This window comes from Salpingoeca rosetta, assembly GCF_000188695.1.
Source record: "Salpingoeca rosetta unplaced genomic scaffold supercont1.33, whole genome shotgun sequence".
NCBI lineage: Eukaryota > Choanoflagellata > Craspedida > Salpingoecidae > Salpingoeca > Salpingoeca rosetta.
In genome coordinates this window covers 46,480-67,340 of record NW_004754901.1, presented here as the reverse complement: position 1 = coordinate 67,340, position 20,861 = coordinate 46,480, and the positions used below count along the sequence as shown (strand labels likewise).

Sequence of the window (20,861 nt, the reverse complement as noted above, 5' to 3'; positions counted from 1 at the left end):
AGGACATAGTCTGGCGCACACACCCCTCCTCTCCATCGGTAGAAAAGCGTGGGATGGGCGCGTCACATCCATATTGCGTGTGAGTGTGCGTGTGTGTGTACGTGAGCACCCCTGCGTATGTGCCTGTGTATGACTGTGTGTGTCTGTGTGTGTCTGTGTGTATATGTGTATATGTGTGTGTGCTTGTTTGTGAAGTGTGTGAGTGTGTGTGTGTGTGTGTGTGTGTGTGTGTGTGTGTGTGTCTGTGTGTGCTTGTTTGTGTGTGTGTGTGTGTGTGTGTGTGTGTGTGTGTGTGTGTGTGTGTGTGTGTGGGTCCGTGGACCTGTGGAACTGAGGAACTGTAGGTCTGTGGTCATCTGTTAGTTGCTGTTTGCATTCAGTATTACGTCTCTTCAGTCTCACACTCATACCCATTCGCCTCCTCCACCACCGCCCTCCCTCAGGCGAGCAGCTGAGTCAGTTTGGCGCCGTCATCTTCACGCGTGCCGACCGCGACGACATCAACAGCGCGCCTGATATTGCCGGCAAGACAGTCGCTGCCGTGTCCTTCATCACCTTTGGCGGGTTCCAGGCACAGTGGGGCACGCTCCGCGACGCAGGCCTCGACTTTCTCATCGACACGCAGCAGGTGTGCAGCTCTGTACATGTGTGTGCGTGTGTGTGTGTGTGTGTGTGTGCATGTGTGCGTGTGTGTGTGTGTGTGTGTGTGTGTGTGTGTGTGTGTGTGTGTGCGTGCGTGCGTGCGTGCGTGCGTGCGTGTGTGCGTGTGTGATATCAACACCTCCTCTGCTATCTTCGTCCTCTTACACTCGTGCGACTAAATCATAATGTCAACTTTGCTTCCTGTTCCCTTCGACAGATCAAGTTTACCAATGACGAGGATGAGGTGATTGCTCAGGTCCTGGAGGGAAACAGCGACGTCGGCTTCGTCACCAGCGGCGTCCTCGAAGGTCCGTGTGTGGTGTATGTGTGGTGTCTGTGTGTGTGTGTGTGTGTGTGTGTGTGTGTGTGTGTGTATGTGTGTGTGGTGTGTCTGTGTGTCTGTGTGCCTGTGTGTCTGTGTGTCTGTGTGTCTGTGTGTCTGTGTGTGTATGCTTCTTACTCTCCGTCTCTTGCTGTCCCCGTCGCCTTCCCCATTCCAGTTCTCTTTCTTCCCTGGCAATGCAAACTCGTTCGCAGCCAAAATGACGTGCTCACGCTATTGCCCTGCCTCTTCCCCCCCCCCCGCACACAACAACAACAACAACAACAACAACAACAACAACAACAACAACAACAACAACAACAACAACAACAACAACAACAACAACAACGATGCCGAGGGCAGACCATGTTGAGAACAGCGGCCTGGATCTGAAGAAGATCAAGGTGCTACATGCAGAGAACGTCATCACCACAGAGGGTGACGTCTACCCCTTCATCACGTCCTCATCCGTCCTCTCCCCAGAATGGACCCTTGCTGTGCTCCCCAACGTCCCGTGGGAGGTGTGTTCCTCGTATTGTCGTTATTCCCGCCTCTGCGTCGCGGTGCTGTTCATGCTCATGTCACGCGTTGTCGCCGTAAGAAGTGATTGCTGTGTGCCCGGCTCTTGTGCCATCATCCTGCAGTGACCCTCACACCACCACCACCACCACCACCGCTATCACCATCACCATCATCGCTATCCCCCTCACCGCCACCTCAGGTGCAGTCTGCTGTGGTGAATGCGCTCCTGAGCATCGACAGCGCGTCCGAGTATGCCATTGCTGGCCGCTACGCCGCCTGGCAGCCGCCAAAGTCATACACCGCCACACGCGCCCTGCAGGTAGCAATCGTGTCTGTGTGTGTGTGTGTGTGTGTGTGTGTGTGTGTGTGTGCGTGTGTGCGTGTGTGTGTGTGTGTATGTGCAGCGTCACGATATACATCTACGAGCCACTTGCACTGTTCTCACCACCATCTCACTTCCCACCACCACCATCTCACCTCTCACCACCACCTGCCACCACGAACCTTCACTAGGTGTCGCTGGGCGTGATGTTTGCGGACGACCTCGGCTCCTTCCGCTGTGTACGCACGAAGAACCTCATCGATGCCGTCGTGTGTCCCTTTGGATACAACAAGCAGTCCCCTGAACTCGTCGCTTCCGGCTGCTCACTCGCTGGTCTCGACTGCCGTGAGGACTTTGACTGTCTGTGCCAGCCCTGCGAGCCTGCGTGTCCGACGCACTCCCGCCTTACCCGGCGTGGGACGTGCCAGTGCGACAGCGGGTACATCAACTTTGGTGGCGCGTGTGCGCCCATCGCCGTACTGGCTGTGACGGTGCTCATCCCCGTGGTTGGCGCCGTCGTCGTCATTGTGTGGTTCGCCATGCGCCACCAGCAGCACAAGTCCGACCTCCTCTGGCACATCCGCCCCTACGAGCTCAAGTTTGATGACCCGGTCGAGGTCCTCGGCGTCGGCACATACGGCGTTGTTGTCAAGGGCGAATACCGCGGCACCGCCGTCGCCGTGAAGCGCGTTGGCTCATCAGATGCACACTCACGTGCTCGTCACGCCTCCCGTGCCACACGCGACAAGCAGGGCGTGCTGAGCCCCGAGATTATGGCCGGCATCCGTGCAGCCCGCGGGTCGAACGCGGCTGGCTCCAACATGAGCGGGTCGTCTCGCGGTGTGCGCCGGTCCAAGTCCAAGTCGCGGCTGGCGTCGCAGATGCAGTCCACACGCACGCGCGAACTCCGCGCCATGAACTACATCATGGAGGTGCGATGAGCTTGGACGCGTGTGTGTATGTGTGTGTGTGTGCGTGCGTGCGTGTGTGTGTGTGTGTGTGCTTTTGTGTGTGTGTGTGTGTGTGTGTGTGTGTGTGTGTGTGTGTGTGTGTGTGTGTGTGTGTGTGCGTATGCGCGCGCATGTGTGTGCGTGCGTGTGTGTATATGTGTGTATGTGTGTGTATATGTGTGTGTGAGTGAACAGGATTGAAAGTATGTGGATGTGCATGCGTTCATCTGCCCTCTGTCTCTTCTGTCTATCTGCCTGTCCGTCCATTCGTCAGATCTTCGTCACCATCCAACACAACCCTGTCTCTGCCTCACTCCAAACCCTTCATGGCACCGTCTCACACGCCTTGCTCACTTCTCCTTGCCCCCACTCAACCTCCTCTTCCCTTGCCTGCAGCTGTTTGACGAGGCCGCGGCCCAGCACATCCACCGCAGCCAGTCCACGACGCAGCTCTCGGGCCGCTCACGCTCCCGCTCGCTGTTCAGCCGTCTCATCCACAACACCACCACCCGCGCCACCGTCCGCCGTATGCGCGCGAACTTTGTCAAGGAGATGCGCACGCTGTCCAAGCTGCGCCACCCGTGTGTGACAACGGTCATGGGGGCGGTGATGATGAAGGGGTGCGAGCCGATGATGGTGATGGAGCACATGGACCTGGGCACCCTCTACTCCATCCTGCACAACGAAACCATGGAGCTCGACGGAGAGACACGCTACTACCTCGTAAGATGGCGCACGTGTGTGGTGTTGGTGAGGAGGGGGGCCGGGTCATTGCATTGCTTGTGTATATGCGCGTATGTGTATGTGCGTGCGTGTGTGTGTGTGTGTGTGTGTGACAACCAAGCGGGGCATGTCTTTATGTTTGTCATCGCATCATGACTGTGTGCTCACTCGCTATCCGTGCTCCGCCACCACCACCACCACCACCAGACGCTCGATGTTGTCTCTGGCTGCCGCTTCCTGCACTCGAGCGATCCGCCCCTGATCCACGGCGACCTCAAGTCCCTCAACGTCCTCGTCGACTCAAAGTTCCGCGCAAAGGTCAGCTGGAGTGCGTGCGTGCGTGTGTGTGTGTGTGTGTGTGTGTGTGTGTGTGTGTGTGTGTGTGTGTGTGTGTGTGTGTGTGTGTGTGTGTGTGCATGTCTATGTGTGTGTTGTGTGTGTATGTGTTGGCTTTCACGAATCTCATCGTCACGACACGCAAGTTATTTCATCTCATCCAACATCCTCACCATCACCACACTTCTCTCTGCCCTCTTCCCCCTACTTTGCACACCCTCAGTGACAAACCTGATGAAGGAGCAGAAGGACCACGCTGCGCGCGTCGGCCGCTTCGCCGTCGCCGCTGTCAAGGCCGCCAACAGCACGCTGATCAAGGAGGACGAGCCAGACCTCGGCTGCGTCAACATCCGCGTTGGCTTCCACTCCGGCCCCGTCGTCGCAAACGTCGTTGGCACGAAGAACCCACGATACTGCCTCTTCGGCGACACGGTGCGCATTGGGTGCTAATTTGTGTGTGTGTGTGTGTATGTGTGTGTGTGGGAGTGTGTGTCTGCCTGTGTGTGTCTGTGTCTGTGCTTGTGTGTGTGCTTGTCTGTGTGTGTGTGTGTCTGCCACTGTTGTATCACGCCTTCTTTGCCTGCTCTCTCCCCACCCCTTGTCCCCACCCTCTCATCACGCATCCTCACGCCAACTCTCGTCAACCAACACATCCTCCACTTCCGTACCACCACTACCCCAGGTCAACACGGCGTCACGGATGGAAAGCAACAGCGAGAAGAACCGCATCCACATGTCTGAGGCTGCGGCTGAGCTGGTGTCCAAGCAGGCGCCTGACATGGTGCTGGAGCCACGCAAGGCCATGCACATCAAGGGCAAGGGCAAGATGCAGACGTACTTCCTCATTGCAGCCGACATCGACCACGCCAGCAGCAGCGACACCGCCGCGCTCATTGAGACCAAGCACAGCAAGACACAGCTGCCAGAGGAGATGGCCGAAGCTGATGGTGACGACGGTGACGGTGGAGATGGTGATGACGCCGGCACATCCGAGCAAGCAGCTGGTGCAAACAACAAAGCCCAACTGACGTCCACCACCGCTGCCACCGCGAGCAGCGCAGAGGCCGGTGATCTGTCTGTGATTACGCGAGCACGGCAGAAGGTGGCGGCCCTGGAGAACAGAAACAGGACCACAAGCAACGATGACGAGAAACAGCAACAGCAGCAGCAGCAGCACGACACCAGTGATGGCGATGAGGAGAAGGCCGATGCTGACACCACGACGGCCACAACCCTCGCCATGGATGCACCGGGTAGTGTTGAGCCGCAGCCCAACCCGTCAGCGCCGCCACTAAGGCGCGAGCAGGTGGAGGCGCGACGGCAGCTGCTGGAGATGCAGCGCGAGGTTCCTGCCGATGAGGTGGCCCGCAAGAAGTATCAACAACAGCAGCAGCAGCAGCAGCAACAGGAGCAGACTGTGGTTGAGCGCGGTGTGCACGAGGTGATGCTGAACGGCCGCCTTCGCCGCACGCTGACGGAAACGATCACGCTGCCAGAGGTGCCTGACGAGGAGCAGCCAGGATACATGCGCAGGACCAAGTCTGCATCCGCCGGTCGCTTCGGCCGCAAGAAGAAGACCACCACTGGTGACGGCGGCGATGGTCTTGGCGACCGCCACGTGTCCATCTCCAACGTGCTCAAGGTCATGTACCCGGAGTCGCTCCGTGCGAGCGTTGACTTTGACAACGCCAACACCAACACCAACACCAACACCAACGGCAGCGAAGGCGTCAACAGCAGCAGCCAGGTGACAATCCCGCCGACACTGACGGAGAAGCACGAGGAGGATGAGGAGGATGATGACGCTGCGGTGGAGACACCAACCACTGCCCCTGCCAATGAGGCAGATGAGGCAGCTGGTACAACTCCAAATGACGACCAGCAGCGGCGGCAGCAGCAGCAGCAAGAGCTGTCGTTGCAGCAGCGGCAGCAGCACGGCGATCTGTCGATGGCGGATGCCTCTGGCTACTTCTCCAACACATCCGATGAAGGCAAGCGCGACGCTGAGGTGGCTCTTGGACACACTCGCAGCACCAAGTCTGCAAGCACCACCCAGCCCGGTAGCGTTTCCTCCCTGTTTGCGGAGGGCGTGTGGTTGGCGGAACCGGGCGAGACTAAACCAAGCGCCACTGAACCAACCGTGACTGATGCCATCATGGCTGCCAAGCTGGATGGTACCGCCCGCGTGGACAGCGGCTTCCCGCTCTCAACGCGCCACCCGTCACCGCCTGAGCTTGGTGACGCTGCTGATGCGCCAACGTCCACCGACGTCTGAGTCACAAACCTTCTCGAGCGTTGCGACGGTGTCGTCAATGACATTATTGTTTGTTTGTGTGTTGTTAATTTGCACTGTGTTGCACAGTTAATCTGTTGCCTTGTGCTGGTTGTTCTCAGCCATGTCACTCTCGATGCTTGGCGCGCACGAGTGGCACTTACATTACACAGTCTATGACGGTCTATCAGAGGGCATCTTTCCGTTGATGAAAGCGTGCAACGGTTTGCTCGGGCATCCTTGCGTGCACCTATGCAACGCACACGACAGCACGACGAACTGGACAACTTGTTGCGTGAGGACCTGTTCTTGAAGCCACTTGCATTGGTGCAATGAGGAAGTGGGGAATTGGGGCAAGGATGCAGGGTTCTGGTGTTCTTGGTTGTGGCTTGGATACAGCTTTGCATGATTTCTTTGGTGCGAGTGAGGGATGGGGGAGTTCAAGTGGTTGTGTTGTGATGAATGTGATGAGCGTGATGGATGTTGAGTTTCATGTTGATGACAACCATCAGTTCATTACAAACAGAAATGAGTTGTGCTTACATGCAAAAGGAGCAAAGAGGGGAGGTGGAGACATGAGATGAGAGCAAGAGAAAACAAGAGAAAAGAGGAGAAAGGAGAAGTAACAACAACAATAACAACAACAACAACTTAAACAACAATAACAACAACAACAACTTAAACAACAACAACAACAACAACTTTAACAACAACTTCAACAACAACAACTTAAACAACTTAAACAACACGTCAAGCGGCGACACGTCGAGCTGCAACACGCCAACTCAACATCAAAGTTGTAACAGCAGCGTGACTGTGATAGGAAAACGGTTGCAATGGAGAATACCAGCCAGAATGTCGAACAGCACCATCAGTGAAGCAAACGAACGCGGCACAAACTATCGTGTTGCAATCACACACATACACACATACACACATACACGCTATTCACGCACTCGACTCCGCCTCTCCATCCTCTACACCGTCCTGATCGTCGTCATCACCGCCATCATCGCCAGCAGTCTCAGGAGCCACGGGAATCGTAATGCTTGGAGGAGATTCCAGGTGCGCCCGCAACTCATCCCTCCGCACCTTCACAAACACCTTGGCAAACGGCAGAACTTGCACTTCTTGCGAGAAGACGTATTCCTCAAAGTCAAACGTGCCCGCGGTGCGGGTGGCCTGGAAGTTGGTGGTGCGTGTCACCTGGACATAGTGCGTGTCCTGGCTTTCATCAAAAGGCTTCCCGTAGTAGGAGCATTCATTCGAGCCATGAGGGTAATCTGCGGCTCGGGTGATCGGGTACGCCAGGCCAACGCTGGAAGCGCACAACAACAACACGTGCTCACCATCTGCGTTGGGTGGACGCCAACCTCCAGTGAGCAGGCGTGTCGAGTAGCCTGCGGCATAGCTTGCCTGTGGTGTGAGGTAGATACCAGACCCAAAGAAGCCACGGTCGCCCGGGCTGCTAAAGTTCGCTGCCCCGCACGCACTGATGCTGCCAGCGACAGCCTCGTCGCAGCCGTGCCAGGCAACGAGGACGTTGACATGGTTCACGCCACCGGGTGTTCGTGCAAACTGCGTCTTGAGCCGGTCAAGCATGGCGCGCTTCTCCGGGTCACTAGCTCCAAAGTCTTGGTTGAAGGGATTTGACGGCTCAGTGTCACCACGACGCGTCGCTGACCGCTGGACTTGCGTCTGAAAGGCACGCAGCATCGTGGTGGACTTGGTCATCTCCACGCGCGACAGGGTGAGGCCCGACGTCATCTGGCTCTCTATCCATCGGTACAGGTCTGTGTCTGGCGGAAGAGATACAGAGTACACGCCGTGAGCGCCAGGTCCAGTCCACTGCAACGAGCGGTCGAAGCTGTCATCAAGTCGCCAACGAGGGTGGTGCCACTCGTGCCCAGGTTGGTGCCAGCGTGCTGTCAGGATGGGGTTATGTACGAGCAGATCCCCGAGTCGCGTGGGTGGATTGTCGTCGTCTGCGAAGTCGACGAGGTCATGCAAGGCGAGGTCCTCCAGGTCTGTGATGGGGCGGCTGGCGGGGTAATCGTGGTGCTGCTGCAAGTGATTCACGCTGAGGACGTGTTGGACGTGGTCGATGCCGCTCGCATCTTCTTGCAGGAAGGAGACGATCTGTGGTGGTTTGTGAAAGCAAACGGACGTGAAAGGAAGAAGGAAATCGCTGTGAAGACAAACGCAGATTCAGCTACAACCCACCACATTGGCAAGACACGCATGCACACATATGCGCGTCAATTCACGCACATCTGTTCGTCCTTACCTCCATCATGCAGCTCCAAGCGCTGCACTCTGCACCAGCGGATGCGCGAACCCACACGTCCACTTCTCGATCATCTCGCAGAAGTCCAAGGCATTGCACGCCATCGCGCTTGCAGAAGAAGGCATCTTGCCACACCTTCAGTGTTGCCCCAAACGATTTGTGCAGCAGTGTCTGCACGTGCGGAAAGAAGCCAGGTGGCAGCGCAAGCGCGTGGTTCTCGACCACCAGCCGTCGTCCGGCGTAGAGCGGCCACTTGCTTCGTGACCAGGCGGTTGCGAGATCGACCTCCTCCTCAACGCGGCTCGGCAGCATGAATCGCCGTTGCCCATCGTCAGAAGGCGACAGCTCGAAGCAGAGGAGCGTGTGCTGCAGCACGTTGATGACGAGGTCTGCGCTGGCGACGCCATCAAATGCGGTTTCCAGGTCCGTGAATGTTACGACACCTTTCGTGGTGATGGAGCCTTGCTGCACGCCATCCGGCGTCAGTGCTCTCCCCAGCACGTCATGAAGCAGCCAGTTGGGGTCGACGAAGACAGAATCCTGCAAGGAGGGGTTGTTCGAGTACCACAGCAAATCGCCGCGTGCGTGGAGGTACCTGCGAACATGTGTGAGAAGCATAGGTAACAGGGGCAGCGGATGTGTCAGAATTCTAGCATTTGCACTGAAGTCAGTGAACTGTTTGCACAACATGGATGACAAATGAGCAAGGCGTTTCAAGAGTACCTCAACGCAGAATAAAACGTTGGCATGCCAAAGGAGGTCAAACCGAGTCCAGGGGCATGTGTTAGGGTAAACTGAAAGAGGGCATCAATGGTCCACGCTGGTTTCTCTTTCCGGGCTGATTGGAGGGTTGTGGCAAGCAGATCCACGACTCTGGGGACGACAAGCTTGCGTTCCTTCAGCTGACACCAGTGTTGAAAAAGTTGTGCCCGGAGCTCAATAAATCCGGCCTCACCACTTTGATAACAGTTGAGTGAGATGAGGGGATCTTGGATGTCAACGATGCCGCCGAACGTTCTCTTCAGATGGGCGACCATTGCTGCACCCCAAGGGGGCTGTCCACGTTCATCCACAAGGGTCTTCTGGAAGGCAAGGTCCCTCTTCGTTCCAACGATGAGAACACGCGGCTTCGTGTTTTCTATCCCGTCTCCATCTGCGGTTGCGGTGGCAGCTGCTACACCTTGCTGGAGTCTTGTGCAGATGAAACGAAGCCAGTAGTTGACGTGTTCCTTCACGTGCTGTTCAGGCTGGGAGAGGTCGACGCAAACGACAAAGGCGGCAAATCGATCAGACATCATCAGGGTGTGAATGACGTGATAGGCCCACTGTCCTCCAAAGTCGTAGACACGCAAGGAAGCGACTTCATCGCTGGTGTGGCTTGTGGTGTCTTGGAGTTTCATTTCACAAACCCGGATTCCGGGTGTACGCTCATTTGGACGGTCTGGATCGTCACGTGGTTGCCAGGCCGCAAACAGCAATTGGCGAAAATAGCTTCCAGCCAGCGACTCGATCATGGTCGTTTTGCCAATGCCGTAATCGCCGCACATAAACACCTTTGCTGTCTCAAGAGGAATTGGGCCGGGCTGTAGTGATTTGAGCAGTTGAATCTGTTCCTGGTAAGCGGTCTTTGCAGTTGGGTCAAAGCTGTCTCCCATCGAAAAACACCCGCAAGAAAGACATCGCGCGTCATACAGTCGCAAGGTCATGTGAAAAAAAGTGAGCCAACTCCTTCGCAAACACAAGACAGTCCACACACATGTCGCTGTGACTTACAAAATATGCACGAGGATGTCTGGCCGCTTTGTGTGGAGCGTAGCCAGGGCACGGGCGACCGCAGTCGAAGACTTGAGGACGGGCTTGCACAACCTTGGAGGCAAAGAAGGGTATGTGAGCTGGAAGAGAAGTCGGTGACGTGTTATCTGTTGTGAGGAGAGAAACAATTTCATCAACTCACCGAATCTTTGCTTTTGTGTGGACGTACTGTAGAAGCTCGAGTACACCCAACACTTCGCGTTCCGTGAGACAATGCTCTGAAAGGCTGTTTGGTGACATGGTGATGTATGTGAGGAGCTTACCAACAAGCCAAAAAGAAGACATAACCAGAAAGGCAGCTGAGTAACACATGTGGCGGAGGTGCGGTTTGTTGGTGCATGCAGTGTCAGTCGTTTCCTGTGTCTCCACACTCACTTGAGATTCGTGATTGTCATGTTGTGTTTCAACATGACCACCAAAGCCGCGACGCCGTTGAAGCCGATGGAATTCTTTCGCAGGCTGGCATCCCACACAGAAGGCGAGCAGGAGTTGATGGTAATGTGCATGTGGAAGGGGATGTGTTGAGTGGCGACAAGCAAAATTTGTGGACAGCAGCGACTGGCTTGCTGTGCAGGTGCATGCACGCCAAACCAAACCACACGGTGAAATCGGGTGTCTTTGCAGAGCGCATATGCATACATATATACATCGATGTATATATCTATGTGGGTATCTTTAAATTTCTAGATCTACACTCACTCCAGATTCCTGATGGCTGTGTTGTGCTTCAGCATCTCCGCCAATACTTCAGCGCCCACGTCGCTGATGCGGTTGTTATTCAGGCTGTCAAGGAAAGCAAAAGAGAGAGGGGGTGTTAATTGATGGCAGCTTTGAGAGCACTGGGAGAGTGACACGCGCGACGAGTAACAAGCAGTGTGTACTATGCCTGGCCTGCACAAGTGCACACACGAGCAGCCTCGAGATGCACGAATAAATGTATGGCTTGAAAGCACGTGTCTGCCACTTACTCAAGTTCTTTGAGGGATGTGTTGTGCTGAAGCATCTGTCCCAATTCCTCAGCGCCATGGTCGCTGATGGAGTTGTGGCTCAGGCTAAAAGCATTGCCAGGGAAAGGTAAGGATGAAAGACAGTCAACACGCAGAAGGGGGGTGCGCTGACGGTAAGCATGGTACATGGCCAGCAGTCAGTGCACTTGAACACATGCGTGAACGCACGCCAAAGCAGGTGCCTTCAATGGATTTGTGTGTGCCCACACTCACTCGAGACTTGTGAGGGTTGAGTTGTGCTTCAGCATCAGCGCCAATGCCCTTGCGCCGTCATTGCAGATGGCGTTCTTCCGCAGGCTGTCAATCCAAACAAAGAGAGGAGACAGGCACGAGTGGTGTTCCATGCCGGCGCACAAGATTGTGAGCAGCAATGACTGGGGCAAAAGCACAGTGGTTGCCAAAGAAGAGTTTTACCTTCACCACCTCCCACACAATCGTATTCTCAAGCAAGCGGCGCCTTTACCGCATTGACATCCAAGCTCACATGAGTTCTTTGAGTGTTGCGTCGTGCTTAAGAATCTTCGCCAGTGCCACGGCGCCTTTCTCGGCAATGGCGCTACCAATCAGGCTGTGCATACACGGGAGCCAAAGTGCAAGGGCGAGCACGCCCGAAATGTGCAAAAAGCGAAGATTAGAATGAGGAGAAATCGGGCGTGTAGCACCAATCTACCAGCCTATCCTGTTACACCATGCCATCGACACCACCACTTACTCGAGAATCTTGAGACAGGTGTTGTGCCTGAGCGCCTCGGCCACTGCACGCGCACCATCAACGCCGAGCCCTTCGAAACCCAAGCTGCAATTGTTGATTGGTCGTCATGAGCCAGGGAGTTAGGAAGTTGTGAGAGACACGAGGGCGTCGATTACTGTCTGTCAGTAGCACGCTCTGTGTTTGTGTGTTTGGGTTGTGCAATTGGACGCGCAGGCGAGTGCACAAACGCGCCAAGCAGAAGCAAGACACAGCAAGCCTTCGAGGAGCGGACAAGCCAGCCTGCAAGCGAGGGATAACAAGCACAAGCAAGCGGGTGTCCTGCGTTTTTCTTCGTCCAACACACAAACACACACACATGTGCTAAACTGTCACTTCACTTGTTTACACTCACCTCACAACGTCCCCGCACGTGTTGTTGGCGATGGTCCTTATCGTGTCGTTTGCCTCATCCTCCAAGTCCGACTGCGCCAGCAAGGCTTCCACCTCCTTCCTCGCCCGCTTCTCTCCGCCAGCCATGGCTGATGCCCACTGTGCTCGTGCTGCTGAGCTCTGAGTTGTCGCTCGAGGTGGCAGGAGGTTCTTGTTCCACACTCTCTGCCTTGCTTTGTGTGTGTGTGTGTGTGTGTGTGCGTGTGTGTGTGTGTGTGTGTGTGTGTGTGTGTGTGTGTGTGTGTGTGTGTGCGTGTCCGAACGTGGCTGCTGTCCACTGGCTCCTTTGCTTGCTTGCTTGTTGTGGCTGGCGACGCAAAATGGAGCGGACGCGCCAGCTTTCTGCTTTGTCGTTCTCGTGGCTTGGCGAAAAGTACATCAAGACTTCCACCATTCCTCTCTCGCCAGCCACGAAAACTCCCCATATCTTCCTCCACAAAGCAGCCAGCCAGCTGTCCTTCTCCTTTGTTTGTTTTTCCCTTCTTGCTTCTTGCTGTCTGCACACAACCACAACCACCACTCTCGACAAACCAGCCAACCAGCCAGTGGACGAGTTGATTGTGCTGCAATGCCTCCTCTCCCCTCTCTCCTCTCCCCTCTTACCTCCCCTTCTCCCCTCCTCTCTCTGCTCTGGTGAGAGCGCTGCTCCATGTCAAGTGCAGAAGTGTGCACCACATCTTTCTTCCCTTCTCTCTCTCTCTTCCTTCTCTCCCACTGACTGACTGACTGACTGGTGTGACTGCACAACCGCCAACACCCACAGCACCATTTCCCTTCCTTCCTTCCTCCTTCCTCCACCTCAGCCCGTGTTCCATCCTTCCTTCTCCAACACACACTCAAATCTCACTCAACCAACCAACCATCAGCCACCATTGCACTCCATGCATGGATCAGCGGTGGTGCCAACGCTAGCCGACGTGGTGGCAACCCCGAATGAATGGCTGCCTCCTTCTCTTTGCTCGCCACCAAAGCAGCACCAGCAGCAGCAGCATGGGCTGAGACGGACAAGGAGGTGGTGGTGGTGTGAATCGCATGAGAAGAACCATGCAAGATCCTCCTTAGCCTGCTGCCCCTACGACGATGTTGGACACTCCGTTCCTGACTGAAAGCTGGCTGGCTAGCGGGCTCACTGGCTGACGACGGCATTGTCGATGCATGAGGAGACCATGGCAGTGGCAAGTGGCAGCGGCAGCGTCATCGCTGCTTGTGAGTGAGTCCATGCGTGTGTGTTGCGGCTGATGATGGTTTGCTTCCATGTGATGGCACGCTTGCAGCTCCCTCGTGGTGTTCTCCACATCACCTGCTGTGATGCCCGCACACACACACACACATACACACCTCCGTCACTCACTCTTGCTGGTACTGACTTGCGCGTGCGTGGACTTGTCTCGTGAACCACACAAGCAGGCTTGATGGATGTGCGCGACAGCGTCGACTTCTTTCACCTGACACCATCGTGGTGCTGCTGGATGCGTTCTGCTTCATCACACAGGCCATCCACGGCACACGGTGCAAACGACACCAGCACCACCAGCTAACAAGGACGGCAACCAAGTGCAGCTGACACTGGAGGGACTTGCTTGATGGACTGGTGCAAGGCGTTCAAGTACAGCACTGACCCGCTTTGTGTGTCTTCTTTGCCCTGCAGTACCCTGACACACAGTGGTGGCTGGTGGATGACTGCGCCCTTGTTGTTGTTGTTGGTGCAGGCCACGTTGCACTTGGCTGTTTGGCTGCACTGCAAGTGGCACCATGCGATGCTGCTGGTATCTTGAGCAGTGCTGTGCTCTGTTTCTGCTTTCCTCTCTTGCTTGGATCGAAGGTGAAGCTGTGGGACATGTGCGTGTTGGTGTTGACTGTGTGCCCGTGTGAGGGCTGTTGTCGTCTCTTCATGTCGATGCTCTGTCCCCATGCATTGTTGTTGGAAAACGATTGAACATGCAAAGTGGAATCACCACCACTGCAAGCAATAGGAGGAAGGAACACTGCGCTGTGTTGTGTGGTGTGCATGTGTGTGTGTTTGTGTGGATTGTGGGTTGTGTTTCTGGGAGAACACACTTTCCATTGTAAACGCACCACCTTCAATCATCAGCTGTTTCGGCTTTACTGAGCAAAATGCGACTGACCCCGCATGACAGCACTGAGCCAGCAGCGATGCGCAAGGGGGACGGCACTCACGACACTACGAGGAACTGCAAGAAGGAAACTAAGCAAACGCGGCTACCGAAAAACGCAAGAAGCCAAACGCGACGGGAAAGCTAACTGTAACATGACCGAACGAAGCAAAACCTGGGAACGCTAATCGAACGTGGCAGCCAACGCAATTCTGGGCCATCGCACATGAACTCAAAATAATGGGGCTCACGTGAACATTTCAAGCGCACGAAGGCAAGTCATGCCGCAACTCACGGACCAACGTCGGTGCCTTTTCAGGCACAAACACACACACACACACACACACACACACACACACACACACACATACACACACACACGCACGCATTCCGTCCATCGTGCATCAATCCACCAAGGACACCTTTGTTGGGACGCAGAGAATGCCTTTGTTGGACTCGCATGAGAAGTAGGTCACGCCACCGACCGTGCCGTTGTTTCGGCCATGGGGCAGATCCAGGGCCACACCCACGCGATCAGACCCCTTTGCGTGGTGCTTGCCGACAAACGCGATGGTGCCCAGGCACTCGTATCCTTGCACGCGGACACGGCGCCCGAGGTCCTTGGACGTAATCGCACAAGTGCCCTCGCCGTGATCGCTAGTGCATGGCTGCTGCGTGTCAACGTTGCCGTACAGCTGCAGGCAGTCGTCCTCGGCAAAGTCTGTGTCGGTGTTGACGTCGCCAAACCCAAAAGCCGTGTCATCATCCACTGCCTCGAGCTCATCTAGCGTGAATGTCACTGTATCGTCTGCATTGTCATCTCCTTGTTGTTCTTCTGCTTCACCATCACTGTCGCCATCACTCTGGCTGCGGCTGCTGGTTGCGTTTGTGGTGAACTCTGTTCGCGCGACGGCTCCATCGTCGCCATCGCCGTCGCCCATGTCATACAACTGCATTGCTTCGCCCCGTCCAGCATCACCGTTCCGTTCACTTCCTGCGCACACGGCTGCATCATCACCATTGTCGCCCATGTCGTACAGCTGCAGTGCTTCCCGGTCCTCGCTTTCGTCCTCCGCAAGATCCGCCATCTCATCATCCTGCATGGGAACGTGGTCGAGTTAGTGAGTGTGTGTAAGGGTGAACGCATGGAAATGAGCTCACAAGCGATGACATGTTTGTACGCAGACACAAAATCAACAACACTTGTGGACGTGTACTCTCTTCCACACACACACACACACACACACACACACAAACACACACAAAAAAGTATGTGGACATACTTACACACTTACACACACACACACACACACACACACACACACACACATGCTGACACACACTTGCACTCACGTGGTAGAGGGGGTTGATGACGAGGTTTCCGTCCTTGGACGATCGCCTGCGCAGGCCACCAAGGAACGTCCCAAGTGTCCCACTGAGGGATCTGCGCGGCTTCTTTGTGCCGCTGTGTGGGGTGTCGCCGATGGCCAGGTATTCGTCTTTGGGCTGCAACGACTCGCCGGTGTAGGCCTCGTACTCATCGCGGAAGAAGGCCGCCAGATCAGCAAGACTCGGCCGCCTCTCTGCCTCAGCGTGCCAGCACGCCAGCAGCTGCTCATACACAACATCACGGCACGTCTCGGCCTTGGGCAGGCGGTACCCGTCGCACACCATCACCCAGACCTGCATGCATGCACGCAAAACAAAACAGCGTGAATGAACACTGACACAATCGGTCTCAAGTGTACGGCAGTGTGTGCGTGCGAGTGTTGTGCGTGTGTGTGTGTGTGCGTGTGTGTGTATGTGTGTGTGTGTGTGTGTCAAGCTGCTTCCACTGAAGCCACCATCTTCCTGTGACAAGCGCACCTTCTGGTTTCCCCAGCCGTCATACGGCATCTTGCCGCGTGTCCAGATCTCGTGACACAAAATTCCAAAGGACCAAACATCGGTCGCCCGCGTGAACTGTAGAAAACCAGCCGTCATACGGCATCTTGCCGCGTGTCCAGATCTCGTGACACAAAATTCCAAAGGACCAAACATCGGTCGCCCGCGTGAACTGTAGAAAAGGAAACACAAGCAGGTACCGCAACAAGCGTGAGGGACACACACACACACACACACACGCACACACACACACACACGCACACACACACAAACACACGCATACACACACACACACACACAAACATAACGCGTACAGCTCAATCCAAGGGCATCCGATTCCTTTCTCTCCCCCAACACCCCAACATCCCCGACCCATTACTTCCTCTTGTGCTGACCTTGCGATCCTCGAGGGCCTCGGGCGCGGACCAGCGAACGGGAAGCTGGCCGCCACGTGAGCGATAGTAGTCACTCTCCTCCGTGTCGCGCGCCAGCCCAAAATCTGCAACCTTGCACCGCCGCTCGCTGGAGACGAGGATGTTGCGCGCAGCAATGTCACGATGCACAAACCCTTTGCTGTGCACGTGGTTGAGGCCCTCGGCGCAGTCGCCAGCGAACAACAGCCGCGTGGCCTCGTCCACGTCGTTGTCTTGCACATACGAGCGCAAGCTGCCGTACTCCATAAACTCCAGCACCACCAGCACGGGCTTGCCCACAGACACAACGCCGATGAGTTGCAGCACGTTTGGGTGGTCAAACTGCGCCACCACGGCTGCCTCCTCCATCAACTCGATGCGCTCGGAAGCGGTTGCCTTGGCGTGTAGGCTCTTGCACGCCACGAGATAGCCCGGGATCGGTGCCTCCGTCAGCAGGCCTTTGTACACGATGCCAAACGCGCCCTTGCCAAGCTCCTCCAGCAGCTTGATGTTGGCGCGGTTCAGCTCGCGCGGCACCACGGGCCCGTCGCTGCCGTCTTTCCGCCCCTTGAACTGCTCAATCATCTCGAAGATTTCGTCCCAGTTCTGCGGGCGCCGCGAGCGTCTGCGCTGCCGGTAGTACAGCGCGGCAAACACAGCGAGCAGCACAAGCAGGAAGGCGCCACCGCCAGAGGCGCCCGCCACAATGTTGGAGTTGTCCGGGGCCGTGGCAGCCTGGAAGGGGATCACCTCCACTGCCAGCACGCACAATGCGGCGTTGCCGCTGGCATCTGTTGCCGTCACGTTCACGTGTGTCGTGCCGACAGGAAACAGGCTTCCTGGCGCATGCGAGTATGTCAGGGTGGCCGCTGTGGGAACGTTGTCCACATACGATGGCGCAGTGAAGTTCACCACCGCTGCCTCCGCTTGCACGCCGGGCGTCACCACAGGGGAAGGGTCATTGCAGAACAGCGTGGGCGGTGTGGTGTCAAGGACACGCACACGCACCACAGCGCTGCCCTTGTTCCCCCACTCGTCCTCTGCTTCCACCATCACGTCAGTCTCGCCCGTGCCCAGGGAGAGGGCCGTGGCGGGCGCCGTCCACGTGAATGCGCCGCTGTTGTCCGTGGTGTTGGTGGCGGCTCGCACCTGTTCTGGCGTCACCGTGGCCAGCACGGCGTGCCCAGGGGAGTATGGCGCAGACGGAAGTGTGACCACCACATCGTCCACCACAACCACACGCGGCGCCTCAAAGTCACGCACAGCAACGAAAAAGTCGCACGTGGCCGTGTTGCCAGTGAGGTCTTTCACATCGTATTGGACCGAGTATGGCGCATCGCCCGGTGCCTGCAGTGCAAACACGCCGCCAGCAGGCACATTGGACGTCAGGGTGAGCTGGTCACGCCCGCGGTTGTCGTCAACAACGGGCAGCGTCCAGTTGGCGATGGCATGCGGTTCTCTGGGGACAGTGGCCAGCACCACGTCAATGTCGCGGTGGAGACTGAAGGGGCAGCGGCGGAAAAACGGCGCCTGCGTGTCCAGCAGGGAAAGAAATCCGCTGTGGTCGTCTGCATCGTCCACGGCAAAGGACAGCTTGAACCCAAGAAATGAGCCCGCCTGCATTGCGAAGGGTTTCGTGACAAATACCCCATCACCAGTGTCATCGTTGCCATCGCTACCACCACCACCAGTGGTCGCTGCTGTTGAAGTGGGCTGTGTTGTGCTTGTGGTCGCATTTGCATGCACACCACCGCCAGTGGCTGCTGGCGCTGTTGTCGGTGGTGCTGTTACTGCCGAAGCCATGGTCGTGCCGTTCAACAGTGTTGCTGTTGTTGTTGTCGCTGCTGTTGTATTGGCGGGTGGCGGCGGTACGGCGGTGGTCGAAGTTTCTCCCGTATCGATGGCGGCAGAGCCGTCTGCGAGGGAGGTAAAGTTGCGACCGAGCGGAAATGATACCTGCAGCGTCAGGGACGCAAATGAGAATCCGCGCTTGAAAGTGTCCGGCGCCGTCCCGCGCACGACGACAACGCCACCCGCCGCGTCGATGTGCACACGTGCACCGGTGATTGTGCCTGTCGGTGAGAGTGAGTCTTGCTGTTCATTGTCGTCCAGCCCGTCCGCTGCAGGCGTTGTGTCGAGCGCAAACTCCCCCAGCTCATATGCAACAATGGCGTCGTCGTCGTAGATCAGGGCATCTGCATCGATGGGGCTCGTGCTTGCAAGCGAAAACACAAGGTCCACAACAAGCTGTCCACGATCAGCCGTCGGCACGGTGCGCACGAAGAAGCGCTCGCCGGGCGGCGGCAGTACAACAAACTTGATGGCAGTGACAAGCTTGGCGTCCAGCCTGAATGTTGCCAGTGCGGTATCGTTTGTCCCGCCAACCAGGTAGTGCGTGTACGTCTGCGTGTGCAGCAGTGGCAACACCTCGTGTGACACGGAGAACTCCGCGCTTGTGGTGGCGACGACGGCGGTGGTGATGGGATCAAACGTCACCTCCACGTCAAACGCACATGTGGTGCTGAGCTGGCCGTCCGATGCCGTGAACGTGACCGTGTGCGGCGAGTGTACAACAGAGAAGTAGTCGCCGGAGGTGTGCGATGACTGCACGTCCACCACCTCCACATTGTCCACCGGTACAAGCTCTTCCCATGTGGCAACGGCTGTCGCCTGGCCAGGCTGCGCATGCGCTACAATGGGCGCTGTTGGGCAGTTGAGCCAGCGTGGCGCAATCGTGTCCTCCTGTGAGAGGAACGGCCCGCTGTCTTCTGCAAGCGGCGACCCGTCGCCATTGCCAAACTGCACCGCCACAAAGTTGCGGCCATGAGGGGAATAGTCGCGAATGGTCACGGATGGCGGGGCAGGGGAGGAGGACCGGCGGGTCCGGTTGGCCATGGATGTGTGGGTAAACGTCATGTCAATGCCCGCGAAGGAGAGCGTGCCGCGGATGTGAGACGACTCGACTGCAATTCGCAAGCAGCGTGCATCCTGCGTCACGCCCGAGCCGTGATCCGTGAACACAAGTGCAGCCGCCGTGGCCTTGCTGCTGGGCTGCAGCAGTGTGACGGCAACCGAGCCGTTGGCAAACGCGGATGTGGTTGCGGGCAGGGTGCCGTGCGTGCACCATTGCAGCTGCACGACGATGCGACCCTCCACGCCGTTGCGCGCAAACACGGTGAAGGGCTTCCCTGGCTTTGAGACGAGTCCAATCGCCAACGGACGTGCGACGACGTCGCCCCTGAAGCGGCGTGGGCGTGCAACACCGTCCACAATGGTGTTGTCGGCGAGCAGGAAGTCCTGCAGGAGCGGACCCGTCGCCACGTGTCCCAGCGACTCGACCAAGATGGAGAAGCCATAGCGCAGCGAAATGTCAAACTCGCACAGCAAGTAGCCGCCGACGTTCAAGGGTCCCGCAGAATAGGTGATGGTGTGTACGCCTTCGCCCAGAGCCACGGGGAGCGCAGGCGTGTTGTTGCGTACAACGAGGGAGGAGAAGAAGCCTGGCAGCCGTGGAGGGGTCCAAGTCACGTTCTCTTCATTAAGCTCGGGCTGCAAGTAGATGCTCTGGTGTGATGGGCAGCCAATGAACACGGCAATCTGTTAAGCAAGGGGATAGAGGGGAGGAGGAGGGGGGTGGAGGGGGAGCAATGTGAGATTGTGTTGATGAATGTGTGAGAGTTGGGAGAGTGAATGTTGGGGTGTATGTTGGTGTGAATGTTCGAGTGTGTGTGTGTGTGTGTGTCTGTGTGTGTGTGTGCGTGTGGTCGTGTGCGTGTGCGTTCGTGTGCGTGTGGTCGTGTGCGTGTGCGTTCGTGTGCGTGTGCGTTCGTGTGCGTGCATGGGTGTGTGTGTGTGTGTGTTGGCAGTGCTGTATAGGAAGCAGACACTCGCAGACGCTGCGTTTCAGCACCTTGATGGCAAGCTTGACCGTCGTGCTGCATCCGCCAGCGTTTGTGATGACATCCGTGCCGTCTTCGTTCAGCGCAAAGCACTCGTCTCGTGTGTCCGTAACTGTGTGGTGTGCAAGTGTGTGTGTGTGTGTGTGTGTGTGTGAGTGCATGTATGCGAGAGAAATAGTGCGTGTGCGGGTATGCGTGTGTGTGTGTGCAAATTT

At 56.7% G+C, this 20,861-nt stretch overlaps 3 protein-coding genes across 3 annotated transcripts in view; 1 reads left to right on the top strand and 2 right to left on the bottom strand.

Annotated features, from left to right (window-relative positions):
- Positions 1-6,622, top strand: part of PTSG_10417 (TKL protein kinase) — a 7,893-nt gene extending 1,271 nt beyond the window's left edge. Inside the window, exons 3-10 of the mRNA XM_004988739.1 lie at positions 444-628; positions 860-950; positions 1,328-1,485; positions 1,686-1,805; positions 2,000-2,740; positions 3,155-3,481; positions 3,689-4,249; positions 4,500-6,622. Of these exons, the coding sequence (XP_004988796.1) occupies positions 444-628; positions 860-950; positions 1,328-1,485; positions 1,686-1,805; positions 2,000-2,740; positions 3,155-3,481; positions 3,689-4,249; positions 4,500-6,092 (3,776 nt within the window). The 3' untranslated portion in view covers positions 6,093-6,622. The remainder of the gene's footprint in view (positions 1-443; positions 629-859; positions 951-1,327; positions 1,486-1,685; positions 1,806-1,999; positions 2,741-3,154; positions 3,482-3,688; positions 4,250-4,499) is intronic.
- A 415-nt stretch (positions 6,623-7,037) lies between these two features.
- Positions 7,038-12,423, bottom strand: PTSG_13043 (uncharacterized protein; the record flags this gene model as incomplete). The annotated part of the gene is made up of 12 exons (XM_004988738.1): positions 7,038-8,228; positions 8,377-8,971; positions 9,100-10,020; positions 10,150-10,242; positions 10,331-10,414; positions 10,564-10,647; positions 10,888-10,971; positions 11,157-11,240; positions 11,409-11,492; positions 11,680-11,763; positions 11,908-11,991; positions 12,299-12,423. 12 exons carry the CDS (start codon positions 12,421-12,423, stop codon positions 7,038-7,040), a joined length of 3,513 nt encoding a protein of 1,170 aa, XP_004988795.1.
- Positions 12,424-14,793: 2,370 nt separating this feature from the next.
- PTSG_13042 (TK/RTKC protein kinase) overlaps positions 14,794-20,861 on the bottom strand; it is a 12,951-nt gene continuing 6,883 nt past the window's right edge. Inside the window, exons 23-27 of the mRNA XM_004988737.1 lie at positions 20,658-20,758; positions 16,730-20,344; positions 16,317-16,412; positions 15,804-16,133; positions 14,794-15,547 (exon numbers count right to left, since the gene is read on the bottom strand). Of these exons, the coding sequence (XP_004988794.1) occupies positions 14,855-15,547; positions 15,804-16,133; positions 16,317-16,412; positions 16,730-20,344; positions 20,658-20,758 (4,835 nt within the window). The 3' untranslated portion in view covers positions 14,794-14,854. The remainder of the gene's footprint in view (positions 15,548-15,803; positions 16,134-16,316; positions 16,413-16,729; positions 20,345-20,657; positions 20,759-20,861) is intronic.